The 25,219-nt window shown below is 49.6% G+C and overlaps 9 protein-coding genes across 9 annotated transcripts; 5 read left to right on the forward strand and 4 right to left on the reverse strand.

The window, feature by feature from the left end:
• Positions 1 to 371: 371 nt before the first annotated feature.
• On the forward strand, positions 372 to 5,072 carry B0J16DRAFT_371919 (uncharacterized protein; the record flags this gene model as incomplete). Its single annotated transcript, XM_046130443.1, has 3 exons — positions 372 to 2,212; positions 2,657 to 2,687; positions 2,721 to 5,072. The coding sequence occupies 3 exons, from the start codon at positions 372 to 374 to the stop codon at positions 4,998 to 5,000; spliced, it is 4,152 nt and encodes a 1,383-aa protein (XP_045982689.1). The 3' UTR covers positions 5,001 to 5,072.
• Positions 5,073 to 5,402: 330 nt separating this feature from the next.
• On the reverse strand, positions 5,403 to 6,659 carry B0J16DRAFT_398716 (uncharacterized protein; the record flags this gene model as incomplete). The annotated part of the gene is made up of 2 exons (XM_046132409.1): positions 5,403 to 6,538; positions 6,603 to 6,659. 2 exons carry the CDS (start codon positions 6,657 to 6,659, stop codon positions 5,846 to 5,848), a joined length of 750 nt encoding a protein of 249 aa, XP_045982690.1. The 3' UTR covers positions 5,403 to 5,845.
• Positions 6,660 to 7,849: 1,190 nt separating this feature from the next.
• Positions 7,850 to 10,096, reverse strand: B0J16DRAFT_286625 (uncharacterized protein). The gene is made up of 3 exons (XM_046124108.1): positions 9,841 to 10,096; positions 9,357 to 9,785; positions 7,850 to 9,302 (listed from the first exon to the last, which is right to left on the reverse strand). Exons 1-3 carry the CDS (start codon positions 10,056 to 10,058, stop codon positions 8,327 to 8,329), a joined length of 1,623 nt encoding a protein of 540 aa, XP_045982691.1. The 5' UTR covers positions 10,059 to 10,096; the 3' UTR covers positions 7,850 to 8,326.
• A 372-nt stretch (positions 10,097 to 10,468) lies between these two features.
• On the forward strand, positions 10,469 to 12,723 carry B0J16DRAFT_124297 (Alpha/Beta hydrolase protein). The gene has a single exon (XM_046121658.1). It carries the CDS (start codon positions 10,879 to 10,881, stop codon positions 12,577 to 12,579), a length of 1,701 nt encoding a protein of 566 aa, XP_045982692.1. The 5' UTR covers positions 10,469 to 10,878; the 3' UTR covers positions 12,580 to 12,723.
• B0J16DRAFT_124314 (uncharacterized protein) lies at positions 12,627 to 13,595 on the reverse strand. The gene has a single exon (XM_046121659.1). It carries the CDS (start codon positions 13,515 to 13,517, stop codon positions 12,675 to 12,677), a length of 843 nt encoding a protein of 280 aa, XP_045982693.1. The 5' UTR covers positions 13,518 to 13,595; the 3' UTR covers positions 12,627 to 12,674.
• A 1,717-nt stretch (positions 13,596 to 15,312) lies between these two features.
• On the forward strand, positions 15,313 to 18,396 carry B0J16DRAFT_340839 (uncharacterized protein). The gene has a single exon (XM_046127749.1). It carries the CDS (start codon positions 15,413 to 15,415, stop codon positions 18,251 to 18,253), a length of 2,841 nt encoding a protein of 946 aa, XP_045982694.1. The 5' UTR covers positions 15,313 to 15,412; the 3' UTR covers positions 18,254 to 18,396.
• A 518-nt stretch (positions 18,397 to 18,914) lies between these two features.
• On the forward strand, positions 18,915 to 20,146 carry B0J16DRAFT_340841 (FAD dependent oxidoreductase). Its single transcript, XM_046127750.1, has one exon. It carries the CDS (start codon positions 18,949 to 18,951, stop codon positions 20,128 to 20,130), a length of 1,182 nt encoding a protein of 393 aa, XP_045982695.1. The 5' UTR covers positions 18,915 to 18,948; the 3' UTR covers positions 20,131 to 20,146.
• A 196-nt stretch (positions 20,147 to 20,342) lies between these two features.
• B0J16DRAFT_286633 (uncharacterized protein) lies at positions 20,343 to 22,886 on the forward strand. The gene is made up of 7 exons (XM_046124109.1): positions 20,343 to 20,439; positions 20,494 to 20,608; positions 20,658 to 20,713; positions 20,768 to 20,869; positions 20,917 to 21,215; positions 21,265 to 22,136; positions 22,189 to 22,886. Exons 1-7 carry the CDS (start codon positions 20,381 to 20,383, stop codon positions 22,645 to 22,647), a joined length of 1,962 nt encoding a protein of 653 aa, XP_045982696.1. The 5' UTR covers positions 20,343 to 20,380; the 3' UTR covers positions 22,648 to 22,886.
• B0J16DRAFT_398718 (major facilitator superfamily domain-containing protein) lies at positions 22,786 to 24,594 on the reverse strand (the record flags this gene model as incomplete). Its single annotated transcript, XM_046132410.1, has 5 exons — positions 22,786 to 23,039; positions 23,092 to 23,333; positions 23,386 to 23,824; positions 23,889 to 24,366; positions 24,418 to 24,594. The coding sequence occupies 5 exons, from the start codon at positions 24,592 to 24,594 to the stop codon at positions 22,786 to 22,788; spliced, it is 1,590 nt and encodes a 529-aa protein (XP_045982697.1).
• Positions 24,595 to 25,219: the final 625 nt, after the last annotated feature.

Consider the following 25,219-nt stretch of genomic DNA (forward strand, 5'->3'; position numbering starts at 1 on the left):
CGGACAATTTTAAACGGATATTGGTGCGCATAGTTTTTCGAGGGCTCTGATTTGTGGAATCATTCGAGTATAGGTGATCGGCAGTCAAAGCTCCGGCTAAAAAGATGCTCAATTGGGGTTCCCCAGATCTGCAGAATGCAACATCATCATTACCCGCCCAATGAATTTTGGAGAATGAGAATGATTCCGGTGGGCTTTGGTCCGGTGGATTGAACGTCCGGTGGGATTATGAGGCGATCGCCACATTATACTAAGTCGACGATCAGAAATGACTCTAGCAGTTGGTTCATGCCGAACTACTTAAAGGACAATGGATCCGTCATACTCGGAGTCTTCTTGCCAAGCTGTATCCGGCATTTCACAACTTCGTCATGTTTCTGTTCAAGGCAGCTCTCCTCACGGGCTTCGCCTCTCTGGCATTTGCCAAGGTCGATGACCTAGCCAACGCTTTCGAGCTGTCCGATGTATCTCTGACCGACAGTCGATGGATGGACAACCAAGATCGAACCATCAACTACCTCACCTCCATCGATCCAGACAGAATGCTCTACGTATTTCGCAAGAACCACGGTCTCGACACTAAGGGTGCTCAGAAGAACGGGGGTTGGGACGCACCGGACTTTCCTTTCCGCAGTCACGTCCAGGGCCACTTTCTTACTGCATGGTCCCATTGCTACGCTACCACTGGGAACAAGGAATGCGGCTCGCGTGCTAAGTACTTTGTCGCTGAGCTTGCCAAGTGCCAGGCCAACAATGAAAAGGCTGGGTTCACCAAGGGCTATCTGTCTGGCTTTCCTGAGTCCGAGATTGAGAAGGTCGAGAAGAGGACTTTGAACAATGGCAATGTTCCTTACTACGCCATCCACAAGACACTCGCTGGCCTTCTCGATGTCTACCGTCGTGTTGGTGACAACAAGGCGAAGGATGTCATGCTCTCTCTCGCGAGCTGGGTTGACACCCGCACTGGAAAGCTCAGCTACGATCAGATGCAAAGCATGATGCAGACCGAGTTCGGCGGCATGAACGAAGTCCTTGCAGATATTGCCTACTACACCAAAGACAACAAATGGCTCAAGGTCGCCCAGCGCTTCGACCATGCCATCATCTTCGACCCTCTTAAGAACAACGTTGACAAGCTCTCCGGTCTGCACGCCAATACCCAGGTGCCCAAGTGGATCGGTGCACTTCGTGAATACAAGGTTTCTGGTGACAAGACGTACCTTGACATCGGTCGCAACGCCTGGGACTTGACCGTTCACAAGCACACCTACGCCATCGGTGGAAACTCTCAGGCTGAGCACTTCCGCGCACCGGATGCTATCGCGAAGCACTTGACTAATGACACTTGCGAAGCATGTAATACGTATAACATGCTCAAGCTTACTCGTGAGCTCTGGGCTTTAAACCCCAGCGATGCGTCATACTTTGACTTTTACGAGAATGCTTTGATGAACCATCTTCTCGGTCAGCAGAACCCTAAGGACAGCCACGGTCACGTTACCTACTTCACACCTCTTAACCCTGGCGGTCGTCGAGGAATCGGACCTGCCTGGGGCGGTGGTACTTGGAGCACTGACTATAACTCATTCTGGTGCTGCCAAGGCTCTGGTATTGAGACGAACACCAAGCTTATGGATTCCATCTACTTCCATACCAAGGATACACTTTACGTCAACTTATTCACGCCCTCGAAGTTGAACTGGTCGCAGCGTGGGGTTTCTATCACTCAAAGCACTGAGTATCCCGAGAAGGACTCTTCCACTCTTCAGATTGGCGGAAAGGATGGTGAATGGACACTCGCTGTTCGTGTCCCATCTTGGACTTCCAAGGCATCCGTCAAAGTCAACGGTCAGACCATTGATGTTGAAGTCAAGCCTGGAAAGTACGCTATGGTCAAGCGCAACTGGAAGTCTGGTGATAAGGTTACTCTGCAATTCCCCATGAGCCTCCGAACCATCGCTGCCAATGACGATCCTAACGTTGCCGCCGTTGCCTTTGGTCCTGTTATTCTGGCCGCCAACTATGGTGATACCTCAATTGGTAACATGCCCACTATCGATCTGGCTAGTGTCAAGAGACAAGGCAATGAGGGTCTGAAGTTTGAAGCGCAAGCAGGTGGCGAAAAGGTTCAGATGGGTCCTTTCTATGATGCGCAGGGATTCAACTACAATGTTTATTGGAAGACCAACGGGAAACTTGGCAAGGCTTCTCAGTAGGGACCAGGGTGTTATCTCACGCTTGAGAGGCTGTATATATTCGAATGGTAAATAGTTACGAATTCTCTTCTCTTTTGGGACAAGTTAATCATGTGGCTATCCGTACTCTTTGCAAAATCGGTTTCTGAGTTGGTTAGGCCAGAAGATGTAACCAGGATATTTTCTGAACTTGAACATGTGCTATGACCTTCGGTATATAACACAGACTGGTATCAGACCTCTTGGACCTAGTCAATGCCCCATTGCAATACTACCTAGCCAATGAGGCAGTTCTGTACCCCTGTTGCGTCGCTTGATCCATGCAATTTACAAAGAATCCTTTTTAACGGCGAGGATCTGCTCTCTGCCGCGTGTCCTATTTTCGCTTACGATTTTTCGTTGGAAAAATGCCACGCGACACTGAATTGGACTTTTCTGGTGTACAACTTGACGAGTTGAAGCAAGATGTTTGTCTCACTACCTACTCTGCAAGTCAGTCTATCATATCCTAACGCTAAGCCCTAGGTGTCCCATCAGTCTTGGCGCGGCGCAAAACGCGACCGGCAGTATTCCCCGCTTGGCGATGATGACTACAGTATTCCGACACCCTCTATACGAGATCAACCGACATTAGGTCGGGACCAAAGCACCGAGTCTTTGATTCAGGATCCATCAAAATCTGAGAAACAGTCTTATTGGAAAAGCTTCAAAGGTCCTGAGAGACCCAAAAGGGTCTGCAAAACTGGTGTGTGGGCTGTTTTGCGCCACCTTGCATTTTTCCATATCCTACCAGTCGGAATCACCCTCGCTCTTCTGGGACTCTATGTTCACAAGATAAGATGGGGTGATCTCACTGAAGAACAACTGAACTTTTTGCAGTTCGCTGCTAAAGCTCACGAGATATTAATCCTCGTGTCGTTGACGGACATCCTAATGCAAAGAATATGCTACAGTCTTTTCCATGAAGAAGACGGTGTTCCCTTGGGTCTTCTATCGGCGCCCTTCTACCTTGGTGCTCCGCTACAGTATTTCTTCGGCTGGGAATTCTGGGCTGGACTTCTGCAACCAGGCGCGAAGCCGAAGAGGGCGCGATCTTGGATGACTGGTACGGTTATAATCGTGACAATTCTTCTCTCCGTTGCGGCTGCTCCACTCTCGGCCATTGTCATGATTCCTCGTGAAGGATGGTGGCAGATATACGAGCCCTCTGATGGGCAGTCGAGTCGAACGACCTACTTCAAGCCAAACATCTATCCAAATGATCTCGGTGCGGATCAGGCAGATTTCTATATCATCGAACAGGAATCGAACTCCACCATTTTTGACCCTTTGTCGCTTCTTCTACCTATACTCAGGGACACGCCCAGCGTAAGCATGGAAACCAGTCGGCGACTGTTATCCAATGTCTCTTTCACCAACTATCCCCAGATAGTTGGATCAAATCGGCAGATCTCATTAACACAGGACTTTAGAAAATTGACGCTGGGACTTACGGTTGCCACAACGCCGATGGACACTTTGACTAACCAAATCACCTATGGCTGGCACACTGCAGAACCCGCCCCGAACGATCTACTCATCAAGTCGCACTGGAAAACTATCAACTCTCCTTCTCGAAAATTTTGGAAGCAGCCCCTCGTGGCTGTTGAGTGTGCCTACAACAGGACGAGTGATTCTGACGTAACTTTCCTTTTCTCGGGATATATGTCAAGCCACGATATGACCTTGACGTTCAACGAGAACCCTGAATTCAAGGACTTGGTCACTGAAGCTCGGAACATGTCAAAAAACACGTATCCGAAAACCAGGCATCGGATTCTGACGAGCCTGGACAAAGAAGATCCAAGAGCCAGTGCAAACTTCCTGTTGTTGGAAGAAGTGCCAAAGTATTTCGATAACGGCACCCTGGATGATGAATATCCAAATACTGAAAGTGAAACCGAGGTCGGGCTTCATCTGTGCCGGACATATGCTCGCTGGGCAGAAGTCGATCTCTGGATTGACCGCGGTATATCACACTTTGCCCGAAGCAAATTTGATTATGCACTCTTCGATATATGGGATCTGCTTGGTAATACAGCAGAGACATACGAACCTATTAAGCTGCGAAAAGAATGGCTAGAGACTGTTGGCCAACGGCGCAACAAAACTGCCAAGAAAGCGGATTTCGGGCAGGAAACGATTTGGGATAAGGCCATCGACATTGCTGACAAGATCCGGACTCGCGAACCTTATTCTTCCGCCGAGGTGAGCGGAAATTCACTACAGATGGCGATTGCAGTGCATCTAGCCGACATTCTATCTCGAATGGGCCCCGATTACCATGATCGGAAGGGAATACGTCCATTCGACGAAGATGATGGTAAACCACCCGGACCAGATGACCCCATCGTCGAACACGAGTTCTTTGTAAGTGGCTTCGGCTACAGCATCCGGAGTAGCAACACTATTCCTCTTGCTCTTGCTATTCTATTACTACACGTTGCCATCGTACTCGTTCATGCCATGGTCATCCTCTTCTCTCGGCACCGCTGGCTGAGTTCTTGTTGGGGAAGTTTTGGCGAGATCCTTATTCTGGCACTGTGTTCTGAGAAGCATGATCTGGGAAATGTTGGCGGGGGAGTGGATAGTTCACGGACTTGGAGTACACCTGCTGTGGTCAGAGTTGTTGGAAATGAGGGCAAGCTAGAGATGATATTGAGACAAGGGATCACCGATGAATTAATAAAGAGAGATGGCTATGTCGGCGAAGAGGGAATTGGTAATGGATATACCCGTGTTGAGCCAGGTACCAAGTATCGATAGGTTTCGGGTCAGCTGACTTGATGAAGATAAGGATAAAGAGTACTTATTTAGGCAACAGATCAAGTGAAAGCTTAACCGATCTAGCACCGACTGTTACATGGTCTCATTGGGTGATGAAGTATGCCCCTTGGAGACTTCTCCCTTTATATACTAACTTGACTCAACACCTACCAGCGAACGAGCCCGAAGAGTGGTGCAGTGGTATCCCCCATCAAACCGACAAGCACTTCCAAATTCTAAACCTAAAACCTCAAGAAAGAAAATAACAAAAAGAAAAGAACCAGAAACAAACATCCACATAAGGTTCACACATAAGCAAAACAGAAATAAAATCAAGAAGACAAAACAGAGGAAAATGAATCCCACTAAAGTTAATCGGAAAAAACAAGAGGAAGAAAAATGCCCTTACACCCTCTGCCCACTCTTCATTTTTTGCAATTTGTAACCTCGAAATTACATACAACATAACACTACTAGAGGGTTTACTTTCCCGCTTTCTTCTCGAGTTGCCTTGTTTCTTCGTCCTACTACAGCTATGCGACAACTCCTTCATACCAGTGTATTTGGAAAATAAATTTGTCCTTTCTGTACTTTTTAGATCTTTCTGATTGGTACTGGCAATTACCTTGTATCAATAAATACTCCTTTCCGCCTATCCTTCGACTTCTTTTACTTAAATCCTAACCGAAGTACTCCAAACGCCTCCATTTTCTAACCCATGATGGCCTTTTAAGCTTCCGCGGCGGGATTTGAGGTGCCGTCGGCTTGCCATCCGCTTTGATGCAACATAAAAACAAGCTTGAAAGGGTATGTTCTGGGGCTTTTGGGCCATTTGTGTTTCGCCATCATCGGGTCGCGCTCGTCCCGTCGTAATATTGCGTCGAATATTCGGGATTGTTCTGGGGAGCGAATGGTAAGCTTTGGGAGTTGCAGAGGGGGAGGGAACCCACATTCAAGTATGACTGACTAGGTCGATACGTAAACGATGTCGGAGAGAGAGGGTTAGATGTGTTCCATGACATCGGTCCGAGCGACTGTGGTATTGACGATGATAGGTACGAAGCTTGAGATAGCATTGGATCATGCATATTTGTGTAGGATACGGAAGGAGTACCCGTAACGTGCGAATATTCGGGTGAAGAATGTGTCATGAACATGGTGTTCTCCGAATCTAGATGCATCATATCGCTCGGCAACGGACTCGACGAGAAAGGCTGTCCTAGAAACCCCGAGTCTTGTTCTCTAGTATCAGGTGATGTACCATCGGCTGGTTCAGCTGTGCTACCCTCCTCAGGATCTCCAGCCTCATTGGCCAAAGCAAGCACCTGTGCTATAACATCTTGCGCATCGGCTGCTAACGTGGGGTACCGATTCAAGACATCCTCTTGCAACATCTTGTCGGTGAAGCCTACTATCACGGTGCTCATCTTCTCTATGATACCCTCCAAGTGCTTCAGCCGCTGCAAGCGAGCAGCCTCTGCAGCCTGTCTTCGCTTTCGGAACTGTTGTTGCGCTTCTCGGTTTCGCTCTCGCCTGCTCTGTGCGTCTTATTAGTCCCAAGTGGCTTTCTCATTGACATAATACGCCCGATGCAAGACCTACCTTACTGGCGTCGGAGCTCATTACTCCTAAGAAGTTCGGACTTTTCCCTTGAGGCATAGTGGTAGGCGCTAACGTCGTGTGTTTTATGAGGTGTTATTTACGTAAAGCGAAACAATATTTGAACCGAATATTATCGAATGTGTCCGAGCAGAGAGCTCAATTACCGGCAGTGATTTAGCTTAATATGGGTTCATCCTGCGATGTGCAAATGTTTCCGAGGCAGCAAAAAAAAAGCAGTCCAATGTTAAGTGGCGGAGTCAGCAGACACGATGCTGCAAATAACTCGATTGTCTTTTCTCACCTAAAGCATGATCCCTGTTTGTGCAGTATGGCGATGCTCAATCTGACTGGCGGAGGCATCAGCAGAAGACCAAGACACTTGGCTGGCTCAATGACTAACGCCCGTGTATTCCGTCTAAATGGTCACCCAAGCCATACCAAATCCGTCTCTGCATCGGTTTTAAAAGGCATCAGATTTGACTGCATCGGCGTTTGGGTAACTCAGACAGATGTAGCCACTCGAAATTACAAATGACGGTCTGCCTCAAACATCGGCTGTTGCTTCTTTGGGGAAACAATCGTAATTGCCAAGGATTTAATGGGCTTGTTCGTTGTCAGGGCTGCTTACTATGCAGCGCCTCACTTGGCTAGACTCATTTCGAGACAGCGAGTCATCCTCGATACGCGAGAAGCGAGGCACGAATCGCGAGGCATGCGAAAATGCAGCACAGAATTTAAGCTTTATTTAGATAACGTTGGATAACGTTATGACTGTTTCAAGTAGCTGCCCCAGCCATGACGGGGGCGGAATTTCCTAGCCATGGTCGTTGTTTAGGCTTGACCGTGGAGGCAATGGATCTTACCTAAGACGTCAAAACCCTCTGTCACACAAATGGGTGCCTCACGGTGAGAACCGAACTCGGCCGGGACCTATGGTAACATCAGATTATTGTTACATTGCATCGCATCCCACCAGATCACGGCACTCACTCCCGAGGCCTGGTTCTGTTTTTTATGCACATGCATTCTTTGGGATATCAGCATGTTGCAGGTGTTTTCCATGTCTCGACCAGACTACCAAATCGACGAGTGGCGCAGTGGTTCAGGCATGGTACTAAGCCGCACCAGGTTTGATGTCCCTTCAAGCTCTCTTTGCTTTTCGATTTAGATCAAGTATAATCGGCCATGTTAATCACAATAATTGGAAGCTAAGAGTTAATATAGTCGGCAAGGTACACTAAAATATTGTCGCTACGCCGCAGTCAAGGATGGCGCCGTGAGGAACATAAGCTCCATGAGGAAACATCCTTGCCCAGATTTCATGAAATGTCCTCGATCTTACCAACAGATACAAGCTAGTTGGATTATTCAACAGATTCGGATCCTTTCTTATTTGGCTTACATGAAGGTGAGGTCATACACGCGCTTGTCATGGATCCCCAGACGTAACTCAGGTTAGAATCAGATGCCAAGCTTTGCCGAGGCCAAGACATCAGCTGAGTGCTCTCTTTGAGAGACGCAAGCCTCATGCTTACCTGCCCCGTATATGGACATGAAGGATTCTACGGAAACACTCTGGAAGCGCTGAGGCATGAGCCTCAAAGTGACAAGGACTTCTATCCTTTTCGCTTCCAACACGAGCATCCCTGGAGCTATTTTCGTCCAACACTTAAATCATAATAGTCCCACGAAGTTTCTTGAGTGAAAAGAACTATTTCTTACATCTATCCCTGTGCGACTGTTTGTCTTCCATACAACGCATCCAATTTCTTGGTATACATCTTCTCAACCTCCTTCCGGCGGACGTTCCCCTTTGTGATGGTCCGAGGCAGCGTTCCCTGAGGAACGACAACGATATACCGTATGTCATCCACCCGCTCGTGCTCATATCTCCTCCTATGGAATGGAGCGATCCTCATCAAGATTTCCTTCCTCAAATTCTCCATTGATTCCTGGCTCGTGCTGACCGCCGACCCATCCTTCGGCTCAACCATGATCGTGGGGCATGGGCGCCCAACTCCTACCACCACAACGGCGCTGACCAAATCGCTTCCGCAGGTATCCATGACATTAGACTCGATAGAAGTGGTGTCACATCGCAGTGCGGTTTCCATCTTGATCCAGTTGTCGCTGCGGCCTTTACATAGGTACTTCCCAGGCACGGGCTCGATGAACAAATCTCCAGTGTAGAATTTGCCATCGGCGGCGCAGAGATCAGGAACTGGACAATCTGGTGAATCAGGAAGCACGACTAGCTCAAGCAGTGGCTCGCCAGACTCCAAATTGTCACCTATCGGGATGAACTCATATTTATTGCCAGGAAATGGCAGAAGATAGTCGTTGTTCTCTCGAGCGTCAGACGACATTGGTAGTCCAAGTTCTGTAGATCCAAGAACGTTTGACATACGGAAGCCTTGGCTTCGTCCCCATGCTACATCCGCTGGATCAGGGTCCAGGCCGCCGGAACCTATGCAATCTGCCTTCTTCAGGGCGGCAAGCAGTGATGGGTCGGTACGGGCTTGTCGAAGAATAGCAGACAGCATGGGTGGAAATAGAATCACTGTCGTAAGCTCCTGCTCTTCGAGGAAATACTTGACTTCGGAGACAGGATGGGGAAATGCACTGGGAATGATGAGACATGAGCCTTCCCTTACTGTAAACCATAGGACGTAGGATGCGGCCATGTGGCAAAAGCTCCCGCTGGTGTTGTGTTAGCAGTGTTTGTGTAGAGAAGCGGCTGAGGGGGAGACTCACAGTTGCAAGTTAACCGCACGTTCCCCAGTCTTGTTGCTCCTGCTTTCCCATTCTTTCGACAACCCAATCGCGCGGTTTACCCACTTTGCGGTAGATGGCACCAATTTTGGAATGCCCGAGGTCGACCCAGACGTATGATAGATAAAGAGTACATCGTCCCACTTGGTAGGATGCCATGCGTTTACGGTGGGCAGTTTTTCGGAGTTCTTATTGAAGATGCTGTCACCGCCTGAGAATAGTGGCAAAGGAGCATTATCAAGCATCGAGGCAAATTCCGGTTCGTGTACCAGTGCCACAGCTTTTCCAGTCTGCAAGAGCTCATAGACGACAGATGGATCGCTCAAGCGAAGAGAGATCATTTGAGGGGTATAGCCAGCCCAATGGAGACCCCAGATATGGACTGCGTCTGAGTAAGAATACCCTCTTAGCCTAAATCGTAATAAGTCGAAGGATTCATGTGAGATTATACACAGAACGAACTGACCAGACACCAACAACTGCCCTGTCCTGAGCTCCGATCCTGGAAAGCTCGGATCTCCAATATCTCGCCGATAGTTCAACATCCTTTTGGAATTGGGTATAGGTGATGTCCTTAAAGGCTACCCCTTCAGTCGAACGGGTTGGAATCTTCAACACCGCACGATCGGGGTACTTCTTTGCACTTGCTTGAAGTGCTGACGATGGGGTTTCAAAAGAGCTCATGGTGACTAGTGTTTGATCTTGGATAAAGATAGATGGCTTGGCAAGGAGAGATTGGGCGAAGCGTCCTTAAATATTGTTCTTTACCAGTGTTGCGGCGTAACAAGGTAAGTGGCCATAGGTCCCCGGATGCTCGGCATTACCAGGTCGTATGGTAGTATCATTGTTGGATCTTAGCCGGCGATCATTATAAATTTAGGCAAAGTGCGCGGGGACTAGACTGGAGATTATGGTGGACTACTCCGTAGAGGTGGAGGCTCGGCACTACTATTGATACAATTAGGACATATCCCACGACGACTTCTTAGACCGCTCTCAATGTATATCTTCCACCGAGTGGAAAGAATCTATTAGAAATTGCGCAATTCATCATAGCATTAATATTACAAAAGTGTCTGCATTTTGTCAATCGTGGTTTTCGTACATCTGCTGAAGATCCGTGTCTACAGACTCTATGACATTTTGCTCCAGCGGTTGTTGTTACTGGGTCTTCTAAGCACTAATGAAACGCCTGGGATTTCGTACTCGTTTCTTCTTTCGGGCTAATTACGTAGTAAGTAACGTATGATTCTGCAAGGCTGCAGTATTGATCCGGCACTTCCATATCCTCGAAGGATCGCTTTTCGTCCATCTTGATAGGTTTTAGTGATGGTTGCGCCTCAATTGCACAGCAAACGGCGGTAATGGCCGCCAATAGCACACGCGTTGGCAATTTACAGGGGTGCTCACGTGTGTGGCGCGTCAGTGTTTACAGTTAGCCCATAGCTCACTCTCCTCATTCCCATCCGTCTCATCTCATCTCACCATCAACGAACCTATCAAGATGAGCGAAAAGCGATCCTTCAAGGACGAATGGTCCCAACCGCGACGCAAAGGCATCAGCAAATGGAAGCTTTTTGGCGCGGGCGCTCTCACCGTCGCAGCCTGGCATTGGCTCGCCCCTCACTGCTCACACCGTCATCATCTCCACCGTCAGCACGAGGGCGAGAACATCCAATGGAAGCCTTGTGGAGAGATCAGCAACAGGACTCTCGAGTGCAGCGATATCGACGTGCCGATTGACCAGTTCAATCCGGGGGCCAGCAACAAAACTTTCAATATACCCATTGTGCGGATGCGCGGCAAGGATGGAAGTCCTAATCTGCTGCTTAACCCTGGTGGACCAGGTGGTAGTGGGTTTGAGTTCATTCACAGACGGGGTGAGCAGCTAAGCACTATTGTCGGTGATGGCTTCCATCTCCTTACATTTGATCCTCGTGGTATCAACTCTTCGACGCCAACGGCTTCATGTTATCCTAGCAAAGAGGCGCGCCAACAGCTTGGATCTGTGCATGATGCGGATATCACCAAGGACGGCGCCGAGGTTTTCGCCTGGACGCATAATTATGTCAGAGCCTGTGAGGATACGATGGGCGAGCATGGACATTACATCAACACGCCGCAAACAGCTGCCGATATGAATAGTATCCTCGATGCTGTTGGTCAGAAGGACATGTACTATTGGGGCTTTAGCTACGGAACCCTTCTTGGCCAGACTTATGCTACACTGTTCCCCGAGAGATCTCACAGGGTCATCATTGATGGGGTTGTTAACCAATTTCTCTGGTATGAGTCCCGCCTCGACGAAGAAGACCTCAACGATACCGAGAATGTCATGGATGGACTTTTCAAGGAGTGTGCCAAGTCTGGCGATGCTTGCCCACTATCCTCAATGGCAGACTCTTGGGAAGGCCTTAAAGAGAAATTCGTCTCTTTCGCCAATGGTCTCAAGAAGCAGCCCATGAACGTATATGTCAACAACAGTGTGTACGGTCTGCTAGACTACCAGAAAATCTGGTTCGGGGCGCTGTTCCCAGTCTTGTACAAGCCCGAGAGGTGGCACGTGTTCGCTGAACGTATGAGTCAGCTTCTCAGCGGCAACGCGACACAAGCTTTGATGGACTATGGCTTGGGTGGTGAAGATGACAGTGATGCGCTCTACTTTGTTTCGCTGAACGATGGAATTTCAGGTCCTAAGCACTGGCCGCAGGATCTTGAATCCCTTTTGGATATCGTTGTGCCTACATTCAACCGTAGCCTCTTCGCACCCGACGATATTGTTCAGCTCTTTGCTAAGCAGCAATGGCGCGTCCCCAGAACGCACAACTACGTCCCTCGCAATGGTGTAGAGACCGCACATCCACTTCTCATCCTGACAACGACCTACGACCCCGTATGCCCTCTCGTCTCAGCCAGGACCGCCCTCGCTGCCTTTGAAGACTCGCGACTCATTGAGGTCAAGGGCTACGGACACTGCTCTGTCGCAGTTCCCTCGCTTTGTCTCGCCAAGCATGTTCGGGGATTCCTCTACAATGGAACTTTGCCTGCTGCGAACGAGACGCAGTGCGAGGTTGATGGACCGTACTTCAAGCCAAATGGAGCTGCAAGGGTGCAGACTTTTGAGGATGCTGAGGACCAGGCGATTCATCTTGCACAGGTTGAGTTGGCACGAGATCCCGACTGGCCTCGACCTGTTCGTCTGTAAATAGTGTCATATTAAATCACTCTCGTAGCCATGTAGTTCTGTTTATCCGTTGGTTTTTTACTTTGATTCCAAATCATTTGCCATACAAGCGTTCCTCAAATATGACCTCCAGCCATAAGATTAGCCTGCTCCTCCCTCTTTGCTGTCCTCAAAGTTTTGACCCTCTTCAAATTCTCAAACTTCTTCTGCGCACGCTTGTCCCTTACACACATCCCTACCAGAACAGCCATGCAGCCCGCGATGGCTGCTGCGAAAATCGACGCCACAACGATTCCCTCCGTACCAATCTCATTGTGCTGCGCCATACACACCGTCGCGCCAGAATCGGGATGAATCTCGCAGAAGAGGCCCGGGGCGCATGTGCTGGATGTCATTGTGTTGGTGATGCATGAGTGGCTTTCTGTGCGGCCGGCGGTGGTGATGTGACATACTACACTGGTTGTAGTATGAGTGCTGTAGCACGATGCGCCTTGTTCTAGGGATGTGAAGCTGCTGCGGGTGGTGGTAGGGTCGCTTGTTGTTTCGGTGGATGAGGCTGTTGAGGCCGAAGTGGATTGATCGGTGGATGATGCTTCTGTCGTGGATTCTTCAGTTGTTGATGACGGTTGGTCTGTTGTTGACGATCTTTCTTCTGTAGTTGTAGTCGCATCCTCGGTTGTTGTTTCTTCTTCTCTTGTACTCTCACGAGTCTCTGATTTTTCTTCCGTTGACGTATTATCGCTATCTGTTTCGGTATCTTGTCGTCGCACCCATTGTCGCCAACGTTCTGCTAGTGGCATGTTCTGCAGTGGATCTTTGTGCGGATTTCGCACATGCTTGGATGCATCGGAGTCGTAAAATAAAGCACTCGCCTCTGGTTGCGCATCACCCATCTTGCTATGCCCGGTCGCAAGTAAGCAGTGCGAGATCAAAACCGTAATCGTGAGCAAAGATCGCATGATAAGAGTAAATTCACAACAGCACCAATCGAAAATTGTGAAAGCAAGCTTTCCACAGAAAAAAAGCAGCAGTAAAACTATATTTGTGCTACAAATAATCAGCCGTCTATCAGCTCGTGCCACATCTTTCGACCACCCACCTCGTATCGTCTTCGCCAAATTCACATGATTGTTCGCTGTAATTTCTATAAAAAGAACATTAGGCCGCGCGTAGGCCAGCCATAAGCCGCCAAACGGATCAACGCCCTTCCAAGTGATTGGCCAAATTATTTTAGGCCGCCAATTGAATTTGTGCTGTTAGGCTGTGCAACGAGTGTGTTGGATGTTTGTCTGCAGCTGGTCGATCGGAGCGGCGGGTTTGAAACGGAAATGTGATGAAGGATGGCATAATTCTTATGTCAGGTGAATTATCCATGCATAATTGTTCATGCTATAATGTCCATTGCATACGGCTTCCACAAGCTTACGAAAAGGCAGTCACCGGAGTATCTCTATTCCGGCGTCTTGCTGAAGATCTCGATAGCTGCTGTTATGGCATTTTCGTGGTATTTCCGAGCACACAGTCTGCCTTTTGAGAATACGCGACGAGGCATGACATCACAGGATGGCAGTACTTCGAAAGATTTCTCCCGAGGGCGTTGTGGAGTTGACAAAGATCACACGATCTTTCAAAAAGTCATGGTCTTCTATTGTCTTGCTCAATCATCTGTCCAACGCAACTTTTAGCAGCTGTTTCCAGTGTAGGAATGTCAAGTACCTGTCAAGTTTTAGAAGTCGCGTACCTCTTAACGCGTTCTTGGCGGGGCGACTTGAAGCGTTAAGCCAATTATAATTAAGCCGTGGTCGTAACAGGTAGAACGGTCGAAGCGCATGCTTTCATGATTTCCATCTCTTTACCAGGTTAATACGCAGACCTTTCGGGTTATATCCCCTCAGAAGACAATTCAGAAACTTATCAAATGAATATAATAGGCTAAATTGAGTCAAAATTTACAATAAGAGGGTAAGTGACATAATAATCTAGTAATTAACGCACCATTATTTCGTTTGAGCTTGCATTCGCGGAAGCTGTAGGGTAGCTCCAGTCCAAAGACCTGAGCTGGGTACATGGTATCCCTCAGGCCACGTGAATATCCACTATGTGCATGGTAACATGGTATCACGTTATTATAACGCAATCTTGAACTATCCAATGTTACATCTTGTTACGAGCACGGTTGGCTGTCAAACCTATTACCTCAACAACGATCTGCTCCCAGCGGAAAGGAGCGAACACTGCGCATATTGCCCAATAGGACTCACCAGCCACTGGGAAGCTCCAGCAAAGACACGCAGCAGCTCCAATCTTGTTTTCGCGCGCCCAGCCCTGGGCGGACCAGCCACGGCTCATTTCAGCCGCAATGATGCAATCCGCGTTCGTCGTGCAGCAAAAGACAGCTGTTTTGGACCAGGTCATCCAGGGAAATAAAAAAGGCAGACGTAATCCCAGGGCTGAATGTAGGTTCCCGATGTTGAGAACAATCGGATGGGCATGTGGATGACGAAGTCGGCGTCGCCCTTAGCCCAAGACAGTAAGATCGACAGGGATGCTACCAACCAAAGCCGGGAAACCTGGACGTCAATCACAGATTTGACTGCACCCCACACGATCTGTTAGTTCCCGGAGCGGTCATGATGATGTAGACGACGTTGGGAACTGAGCTGTCCCTGTTTCAAGGCGGGAGCTGGGGAAGCAATATGTATATGAAGCTATGATAGCGTCAATTGAGTGTCACAGCCAGAACATCTCTATCCAATATAATCACCAACCAAAATAATACCCAACGACCTAATCTCTCCTACTCTTTATACCCAAACCTCACAATCTCAACTTCCTATCCCTACCGACATCCAAAATGAGCGGCCTCGGACAAAAAGTCAAGGAGATTCTACACAAGGACCGTTCCAACGACGATGCTACCCCTCATCCCCCAGGTTCGTTCCCCACAGAAGACATGGAGCCCAGCGACACCATAGAGGGATACTCCAAGAAATACGAGCACAACAAGCTTCACAAGGCTGACGATCCTCGCGGTTGGACAGAGAGCGACAAGGACGCTTCCCGCAGTCATGGATACAAGGACTCAGGCGCCGGAATGACCGGCTCTGAGGACCGTACTTCCTACAAGCCTGGCCAGGAGAACATGTCTGAGAGACGCGACGAGTCTTTTGGCGACCGACGCGACGATACTCTTGGTGGCAGACGAGACGATACCCTCGGTGGTAGACGAGATGACGCTCTGGATCGAACAACCGAGTCCAGCACAATGGGACAGAAGGATCCTCTTGCACCATCTACCGAGGAGCACCCTTACTGGGGTGACCTCCCCAGCCAAGGAGGTGTTCACAACTCCGTGATTGGCCACGGTAGCCCTGAAGACGAAGCCCGACGTCACCGAGATGTACACTCCGGCGCGACAGAGGCTACTCACAACCCTAGCAGTACTCTGGAGAGCGGCACTTTCCTCAACCGACGCGACCGCGACGATTCCACCAGGAACACAGACCCTCATGCCGCCCGCCCCGGTGAGCAAATGCGCCCCGACGAAAGAACATCCGGCTCCCATTACAAGGAGGGTCTTGCTGGCGCCGGCGCCGCTGGTGCTGGTGCTTATGGCGCCCACAAGCTGAACGAGCGACGCGACCGTGATGAGACCCTCGGCCACACAGAACCCTACGGCAGCCGTCCTGGTGATCAGACACGTCCCGACGAGAGAACATCCGACTCACACTACAAGGAGGGACTCGCCGGTGCTGGTGCTGTTGGTGCTGGAGCCTACGGAGCTCACAAGCTGAATGAGCGACGCCACGACAAGGATGAGCCCAGACAGTATGACCAGACTACCGACAGGACTCAGCCTGAGGAGCACAAGCAGAGAGCATTCCCCCTTCTTGGCAAGGATCACAAGGAGCCCAAGGAACACAAGGAACACAAGGAACACCACCACCACGAGAAGGTCAAGGATGACAAGGAGAAGGACAGCAAGCTTGGCGGTCTCTTCCACCGAAAGGATAAGGATGACGCTGAGCGTGTCGGCGATTACGACAATGACAAGCACCACCACTCCAAGACTGGTCCTGCTCTAGGCGCTGCTGGCGCTGCCGGTGCCGCAGGTGCCTACGCTGCTACTAGGGACCGACACGACGATGACAACCGTCGCGACAACACTTCTAGCAGATACCAGGACCCTTCTGCTACTCAGCACACTACCAAGTACCCCGCCGCTGGTCTCGACTCCTCTCGTGACTACAACACCCAGGGCACCAACCCCTCTTCTGGCGGAGCTCCCCAGATGCCTTATCGCCAGGAGGACATCGACTCTCACCGCGGTCGCAACATTGCCACTGGTGCTGCCGGCGGTGCTGCCGCTGGTCTCGGTGCTGGAGCTCTTGCTTCGCACCATGGTCGTCGCGATGATGACCGTACTGCCAACCAGCGCGGTTCTGGCTTTGACAACCAAAGCTATGACCCCTCTGCTACTTCCCAGCAGTCTGGCTCCCAGCATGTCCAGGGCTTGAGTGCTCCCGCTGTCGCTGACGAGCGTTACGACTCTCAGGCCAACCAGCCCACCAACTTCTCTCACAAGGACCCCATGGGCCAGAACCAGCAGCACGATTCTCACCGTGGTGCTGGCCTGGCTGCTGGTACTGCTGCTGGACTTGGTGCTGCTGGCTTGGCCTCTCGTGCCGGCCGTGACCATGACCGCGACGACCGCTCTGGTCTCGAGTCAAACCGTGGCTACGAGAACCAGTCTTCCTACCCCACTGAGGGCTCTACCATGAACCCCTCTTCTCGCAACTACGACCAGCAGCATGACTCTCACCGAGGTACTGGCATGGCCGCTGGCACTGCTGCCGGTCTTGGTGCTGCTGGCCTGGCCTCCCATGCCGGTCGCGACCATGACCGCAATGAGCGCTCTGGTCTCGGCTCCAACCAAGGCTTCCAATCTCAGGATCCCTACTCTAGTGAGCGTTCCACTATGAACCCTGGCTCCCAGTCATATGAGCAGCAGGACTCCCACCGAGGTATGGGACTCGGCGCTGGCGCCCTTGCTTCTCGTGCTGGTCGCGACCATGACGAGAAGTCTGGCCTTGGCTCAAACCGAGGCTTCAACTCTCAGGACCCCTACTCCAGCGAACGCTCTGCCATGAACCCTGGCTCCCAGGACGCTTACTCAAGTGAGCGATCTGCTATGAACCCGGGCTCTGAGCAGCGAGACTCCCACCGAGGCGCTGGGCTTGCCACTGGTGCTGCTGCCGGTCTTGGAGCTGGTGCCCTCGCTTCCCACGCTGGTGACCACAGACGCGAGAACGACCAGTTTAACACTGGTGATAACAACCGTGGCTTCCAGTCCCAGTCTGGCATGACCGGCACTGGTCTCGGTAACCAGATGGGCGAGAACACTGGTTTCGGCAACCAATCCGGTATGACTGGTATGGGCCAGAACACTGGTCTTGGTAACCAGTCTGGTATGACCGAGAACACTGGTATGATGGGTAACACCTCCGGCTTGGGCAACACTTCTGGCAATGACTTCTCCAATAAGCAGTCCATGCCCGGCGCTCAACCCCAACGCGAGTCTGAGCCTTTCACCGAGCGAAAGAAGGAGCATGACCACACTCTTATGGATAACGCCAACTCTGGAAAGTATAACAAGCTTTCTTCTGGTACACCTTCCGGTATCGCTTACGACTAAAATACCCTCTCTTTCCGAACGATGAATGCTTGGTAACATGGGATGGTATTGGATATATGATTATGAAACATGTTTGATGATTTAGTACATGCATGATAGCTTTCGGCATTTATTTCAATGATAATGAATTGATATTAGTTGTTACTGCATGCCTCCGAAACTGTTGCCGTTCAGATGTGATATTTGTGAGACCTTGTACTAAAGCCAATGTCCGTATTTTACCTTCCTTTGCTATGTCTCGACGCCAATGTTACCATAACTCAAGTAGACCCGCCTTGTCAAATGATAATGCTATAATCTATCCTTTATCATGCTGTTGAGATAGGATCGTGTTCTTGGCCGATTGTCTTATCATGGTGAGATAAGCGATCGGTATGCGAGCGGGAAATCCGAGAGAATCCGCCCAAGATACCGTGTGGGGACGGATTCTTTCACTTACATGACAGCGGTAACAAGCAACAAGAGCGATACCGCGGTCGGCTAACTTAGCCTTTGGGGATTTAGCGTCGAGAGGGGAAGAATTGGCCTTCTCTCCGGTTCGGGCAGTATCATGAGACTGGATAAGCGACTGCGGGGACAGAGGTAACGTGGGGCGAAACCATCTATACTAGCCGTTGACTCTGTTATAAAGTGCTCCTAGGAATCATCGTAGCAATCTGTAGCATCACCTTCAAATCCCCATCAACATATTCAAAATGTCAAATAATAAGTTCAACGTTGCCGTCGTTGGCCTCGGTGCCCTCGGCAGCGCTGCAGCCTACCAAGCCGCCATCAAAGGCTCCAGCGTCATTGGCTTCGAGCAATACGAGTTCGGCAACGTCTACGGCTCATCCCATGACACATCTCGCATCGTCAGAACATCCTACGGGTCTCCAGACTATGTGGCTCTCGCTCGCGCGGCTTACAAAGATTGGGCTGAGCTTGAACGTCGCAGTGGTCTTCAAATGCTGACCATCACTGGTGGCGTGGTTTTCTTCCCCAAAACTGCGGCTGATGAAAGCGAATTGAATGAGTTTGAGAAGAGTATGAGTGCGGGGGAGTTCACGAGAAGTTTGGATGCGAATGGTATCCCGTATGAGTTGCTTGATGCACAAGAAGTCAAGAGACGATGGCCAGCTTTTGATGTTCCGGAGGGTGTTCAGACAATTTATACTGCTGATTCAGGCATTGTCCATGCGTCAAAGTCAGTCGCGGCGATGCAATATCAGGCTCGCGCCAATGGAGCAGTATTGAAGGAAAAGACGCGCGTGGATGCGGTCATTCCCAATGGGAATGGCAAGGGCTTGACGATTGAGACATCCCAGGGCAGCTTCCAGGTTGACAAAGTCATCTTGGCGTGCGATGCCTGGATAAATAAGCTCCTCAAACCTCTTGGCTCAGAAATTCCCCTAACAATTATGCAAGAGCAAGTCACATACTACAAACCTGCCGATCTCACGCCCTTCGACGAGACCAAGTTCCCTGTCTGGATCTGGGCCGGCGATCACTATTATTACGGCTTCCCCATGTACGGTGAGCCCGCCATCAAAGCCGGCCGCGACACATCCAACAACTTTATGACACCCGAGAACCGCACATTCGTCCCTTCTTCAGAGCTCTTTAATGAGCTAACGTCTTTCATGGGCAACCTCATTCCAGAGAAGGGCGAGCCGTTGCGAACTATCACGTGCCAATACGCCATTACACCTGATCGTCAATTTGTGATTAGCCCATTGAAGAAGTACCCTGATATTATTGTTGGACTTGGTGGTGGACATGCGTTCAAGTTTGCGCCGGCTATTGGGCGTGTTCTTGCGGAACTTGCCATTGATGGGGCTACGAAGGAGGATATTTCCAACTTTGGGATTCCCAGAGTAGCGGCAGAAAGTAAATTGTAGATAGAATTGGATTTAGACGTTTTCTATTGTAGAGAAACAACAAATAGAATTAATAGCATGCGATTCACTACAGCTGGAGATAGGACATTTGGTGCCCGTGATGTCGCAAAATTACAGTGGTGCGGGACGGAATATTACTGCTAAATGGGGCTGAACTTTAGCGCCCGACACCCCGCATTTGCTTAAAAACGCGATGACCTTCCTCCAGACATCAACTGTCGACGCGTACCTAGTTTATGTATACACAGCGATGAGTGCTCCTAGAACACGACAATATCGGCGCGTAGCGCAAGCTTGTGATAATTGCAGGTATGCCATGTCAATCATCCATTGGGAAAGAATCCGCTAAAGGGTGATGACAAGACGCAAGAAAATACGGTGTCCTGGTGAAAGACCGCGATGTTCGACGTGTAGCCGCCTTCGTCAGCATTGTTCCTTCCAAGAAGACCATGCTGCAGTCCAGCAAGATACCACTGTGGTAAGGACCTCGAAGCACTTGATGACGATGACTTGACTGAGGATACTAGACAAGTCGACTCGAGCAACTTGAAGATAAGCTGGACAGTCTCATTAGCAGGGTTGCGTAGGTACCGTTAGGATGAGAACTGTGGACTATTGCTAATCTGTATATCCGTAGCCCCGGCTCCATACAAGACACTACATCGACTCCTGAAAGGATTATCCGCGCGCCGTCCTTTTCTGTCCCAACACCGCAGAGACATGCATCACAGCCACTATCGTAGGTCTTCACTCTCATCATCGTTTACGCATACTGAACCAGTGTAGAACTCCTATATCGGATAATCTGGGGACACGTGTAGTTGGGTTATACTATCGAAATATCCACCGACAACCATTGTGGCTATTTGACGAGGTTCCCCAAGATGGCTCCGATGGACTAGTGTTTGTCATTTTAGCCTTATTAACCACATATAATTCCTCTGACTTTGGAGGAGAGCCCTTAGAAAGTCCAGATACTTACTACAAAAGTGCCAGAACGGGGGTCATGCTTGCTATTGCTCAAGGGAGTATGACGATTCGCAGTTGCCAAACCCTCTGTTTGCTGGCCTACTATAACTTTATCGGTAAGAAAGGTATCATACTCCAACAAAGAGATTACTAACAGACGATTAGTCGGAGATATTGCTACTGCAGGCTTCAATATATCTATTGCAAAGAACATGATTCAGCTGTTACCCGACACCGATCGAGACTCAACTCTTGAAGCAAAGTCAAAGCTATTCTGGAACATTCAACTTTTAAGCTTCATCTGCAGTGCTCCAACTCTATTACCTTCATTATCACCAGACATCAATTCACCGCAGTTATTATCCGTTGAAGCTCGGGATCCGCTAGCGGATTGCATCCGTGTACCTAGATCAGCAGGAACCGAGACACTAGCCGGTATATGGTCTCAATCACTGAAGCTTTGTAGTCTTTGGACAGATGTCAGGCTTTACGTGGCCAGATGTGTCCAAGGGGAGGCCAAATACCCGTGGCAGCCGGACTCGGATTATACGAAGCTTTATTCGCGACTACTCGACGTTGAGATGGGCTGGCCTGTCCACCTGAGCTACAACGCAGTCAGATTTCCGTCGGTATCCCCTCAAGATGCGCACTCCAACCGCCTGGAACTACTCCCATGGCTCAGGGTTCAGATAACCTACCACGCTATCCACTGCGTGCTGAACCATCCCTGTCTCTATACATCCATGGCAGAAACACCAAAGGACAAATTAGGCGGCAACACTTTCTGGAGATCATCCTACGAGAAAGCTTTGAGGCATTGCACTTGGATTTCAAGATTAATAAGAACGGCCAACGAAAAGGGATTGCATTTTTCGGATCCGTTCTTTGCGCAGGCAGCTGCTATTGCAAGTACATTGCATCTGTACTGGACCCGGACGAGTGACACGAGGTTGAAGGCGTCTTCAGTGGAAAATCTGGAGCTGTGCCATAATCTTGTCAAGCAGATGGCAACCCGTTGGCCTGTTTGCAAAGCCATTGTTCGTCTTTGTCCAGTTATTTACTACTCATGACCCTGCTGACATATCCCAGGAAAATGCGTTGGATCGCTTCATCGAGTCAACAGAACCAACACAAAATAGAAGCTCCCCCGCGGCGGTGAAAACATCTCTTATATGGCTCCTCCTAGACGTGGCGGCTCCTCAGTTCCCAAATTATAGAGATCAAAGTGCTCATAGTCAGACATTCTGGACCAGTAGTGGCGGCGAGGAACCTGTTTCACGGTCTGAGATGAATACGCCCCCAGCCGACATGCGAGAATCGACAGCTCGGTATGCCACGCCTCCACGGTGGATGATGGAAAGAAGAGAGGCGGACTCGCAGATGGAGATGGACCAACCAGGAGCTGAGAATATGGCTGTGGCTTCCGAAACAGTGATGGGTGAACATAATACTACGTATGACCTTGCATGGGGCGCCTGGGAGAATCTGGGACCTATGGGAGAGGGTCTGTATATGAATGTGGATTGGTGGGACATGAACCAGTTCTAAGACTTATTCTTGCGATCTAACTATCACTCATTTCATCTACAATTACTTGTGTGTACTTGGGAGAATTTGTTTATGAACAATAAATAATATTCCAAGGACCCGATATGGAACTAAACCAACAATCAACATGCTTCCCAGCTAAGAAGCATTGTGTCCATAAGGCTCGAAGGGAAGAATAACAGAGATGATAGCCATCACAAGGAATAACGCAGCCGAGATGTACAGAGGCGTCACAGTGGCGGTGTCTGCAGTGACAGCGATCACTGCCGAAAGCAAACCCATAATTCGATTAAGTCCAACTGCAATTCCATTTCCAGTGGTTCGGTGCGCAGAAGGGAACACTTCTGCAGTGTATGCATAGAGTGTACCGTAGTAAAGGTTGATACAGACCGCTGGAGAATATTAGCAAGAATCTACGCGCATCAAGATAGAGGTAGAACGTACAGATACAGCTGCTGATAGCCAGGTTCTGAGCTGGTGTCTTGATGATGGTGTAACAGAAGAAGAAGATGGCTGTAATGATAGCTCCGATGGCCATGGTGTATCGGCGACCGAGGAGCGGAACTTCAGCCAGACCAGCTGCGATTAGAGGACCAAAGATGGCACAGATGTTGGTGATGGTGTAATCGCGCCATGTCTCGGTGAATGAGGGCGCATAATCGGGGAGACGGCTGCTAAGGAGAGATCTGTTCATGTTAGCCTAGAATCCTTAGGCGCGTAAGGAATGAATGGACTTACGGCAGGTAGAGGAAGAAGAGGGGATACCCCAAACCAATCAGTGTCCATGAAAGCCAGATGAGGGATGTAGACAAAGCCAGCTTCTTGGTAGAAAAAAGACCCCGGACATGTCCAACAAGACTCTTACCCAGGCCACTGAGGGCAGAAGGACGTCCGCTTTGCTCGGATTCAGTTGTGGTGCCACAAGCTCGGAGGGCATCAACTGTCAAAGAGCATGGTCGATGGTAGGTGCTGGCGAGGTTCTGAAGCATCGACACAAGCTCTTCCTCTTTGCCCGATGTTACCAAGAACTTTGGTGTTTCGGGTAGTCGAATAATGAGGATTCGCAGAGCAGACATGAGGAACATCAAAGCGCCGCCTGTAAACATGACGAGTCTCCAGCCTTTGTTGTTCTGCCATGTGCATTCGGTCTCTGCGGTGCATGACCATTCAGGTCGAGCTACACGAAACAATTGTTAGCTATTCGCTCTCCATGAGATGGGATACCTGGCGGTGCAACTTACAGTAGTAACCCCAAGCAATGAAACCAGCACTCGCCTGCCCAATACCCCACCACCCAGCCATAGCAGTAATGACCCACTGCTGCTTCGCCGGAACAAACTCAAGCATAACAGTAGGATCCAGAACGAGATTGCCACCGGCACCAAAGCCAAGAAAAGCGACAAAGACACAAAAGCCAACCCAGCTGGGTCCTGCTCCTGCAACGATTGTAGCGATAGCTGCTATGAACAGAGTCGTATTGAAGGCGATCTTACGACCGATTACATCGGCGCTGAAACCCCAGAACAGAGCACCGAACAGAAGACCAGTATAGAGAGCCATTGTAGAGCCAGTTGGATAGCCACCGTTGCCGATCTCGAGATATGCTTGGGATGCTGCGACGCTCTGAAGGAAGGCGACTAGGGAATCTGCTGCGAAGCCGAAGCCTGTAAGACAGCATAGCTTTAGGTGGAATCCTGTCCATCCGATCTCGTTGATTGTCTTGAGGAGTTAGCAGGGGGTATTGTGGGGAGGATTGGAGGTTGTACATACTTCATTGACTAGATGGATCTTTGCGTTGAGAACAGGGTCTACAACATTGCCGAGTTCATTGACAGTTGCATGGTGAGAAACAACATGGTAGGACGCATTGTCTGGGCTAGGGATGCCCTTCTCGGAATGACTCTCTTTCCCAGGTCCAGTCGGGGTAGAATCCTGGACGTTCGACATTATAGAGACAGAGTCAGTATGCATGAAACGATTGAATGAATAGGAGTGGATAATAGTTCTATGTCCTAAACTGGACGTGATCCATCTCTGTCTTATACATCACAGACCGGAAAACTAACAGCCAAGGCTATCTTCGCCCTTGGTACTCCTCCAAGTTTAGAATGGGGAAAGGGAGGCACTAAGAGTCAGTACCCCACAGAGATTACGCGGGGTAACAGATGAGAGATACGGGCACCAATGGGAACATCCGGGTTATCGAGCCAAGAGTGAGTGTATCTTGCTAGTCCTTGAAACGGACTGGGTAGTTGGGCACTGACCTCAACTTGAAATGCGGAGGGACATGACTCTATTCATGATATTGAGTAAGAGCTAAGCTCAGTGTTATGTCCATACCTTCTGTTTAACAATCTTTACATGTAGCATCTAAGATCTTGAGATCAGGATTCATAGAGTCCCACGTTGTTTACGAAGTCTTACTCCCCACCTATCGGCCAAGAAGACGTCAACTTGCGATAAACATGAGACAGCTCTGTTGATCTTTCCAAATTGCCGTACCTGTGGCTTGGAACCAGAGATAGAACTTGTTATCGCATTGGGTCACGATGTAGTTGACCGAAGACCGGAT

This window comes from Fusarium flagelliforme, assembly GCF_020744385.1.
Source record: "Fusarium flagelliforme strain FIESC 12 MPI-CAGE-AA-0113 chromosome Unknown B0J16scaffold_4, whole genome shotgun sequence".
Lineage (NCBI taxonomy): Eukaryota > Fungi > Ascomycota > Sordariomycetes > Hypocreales > Nectriaceae > Fusarium > Fusarium flagelliforme.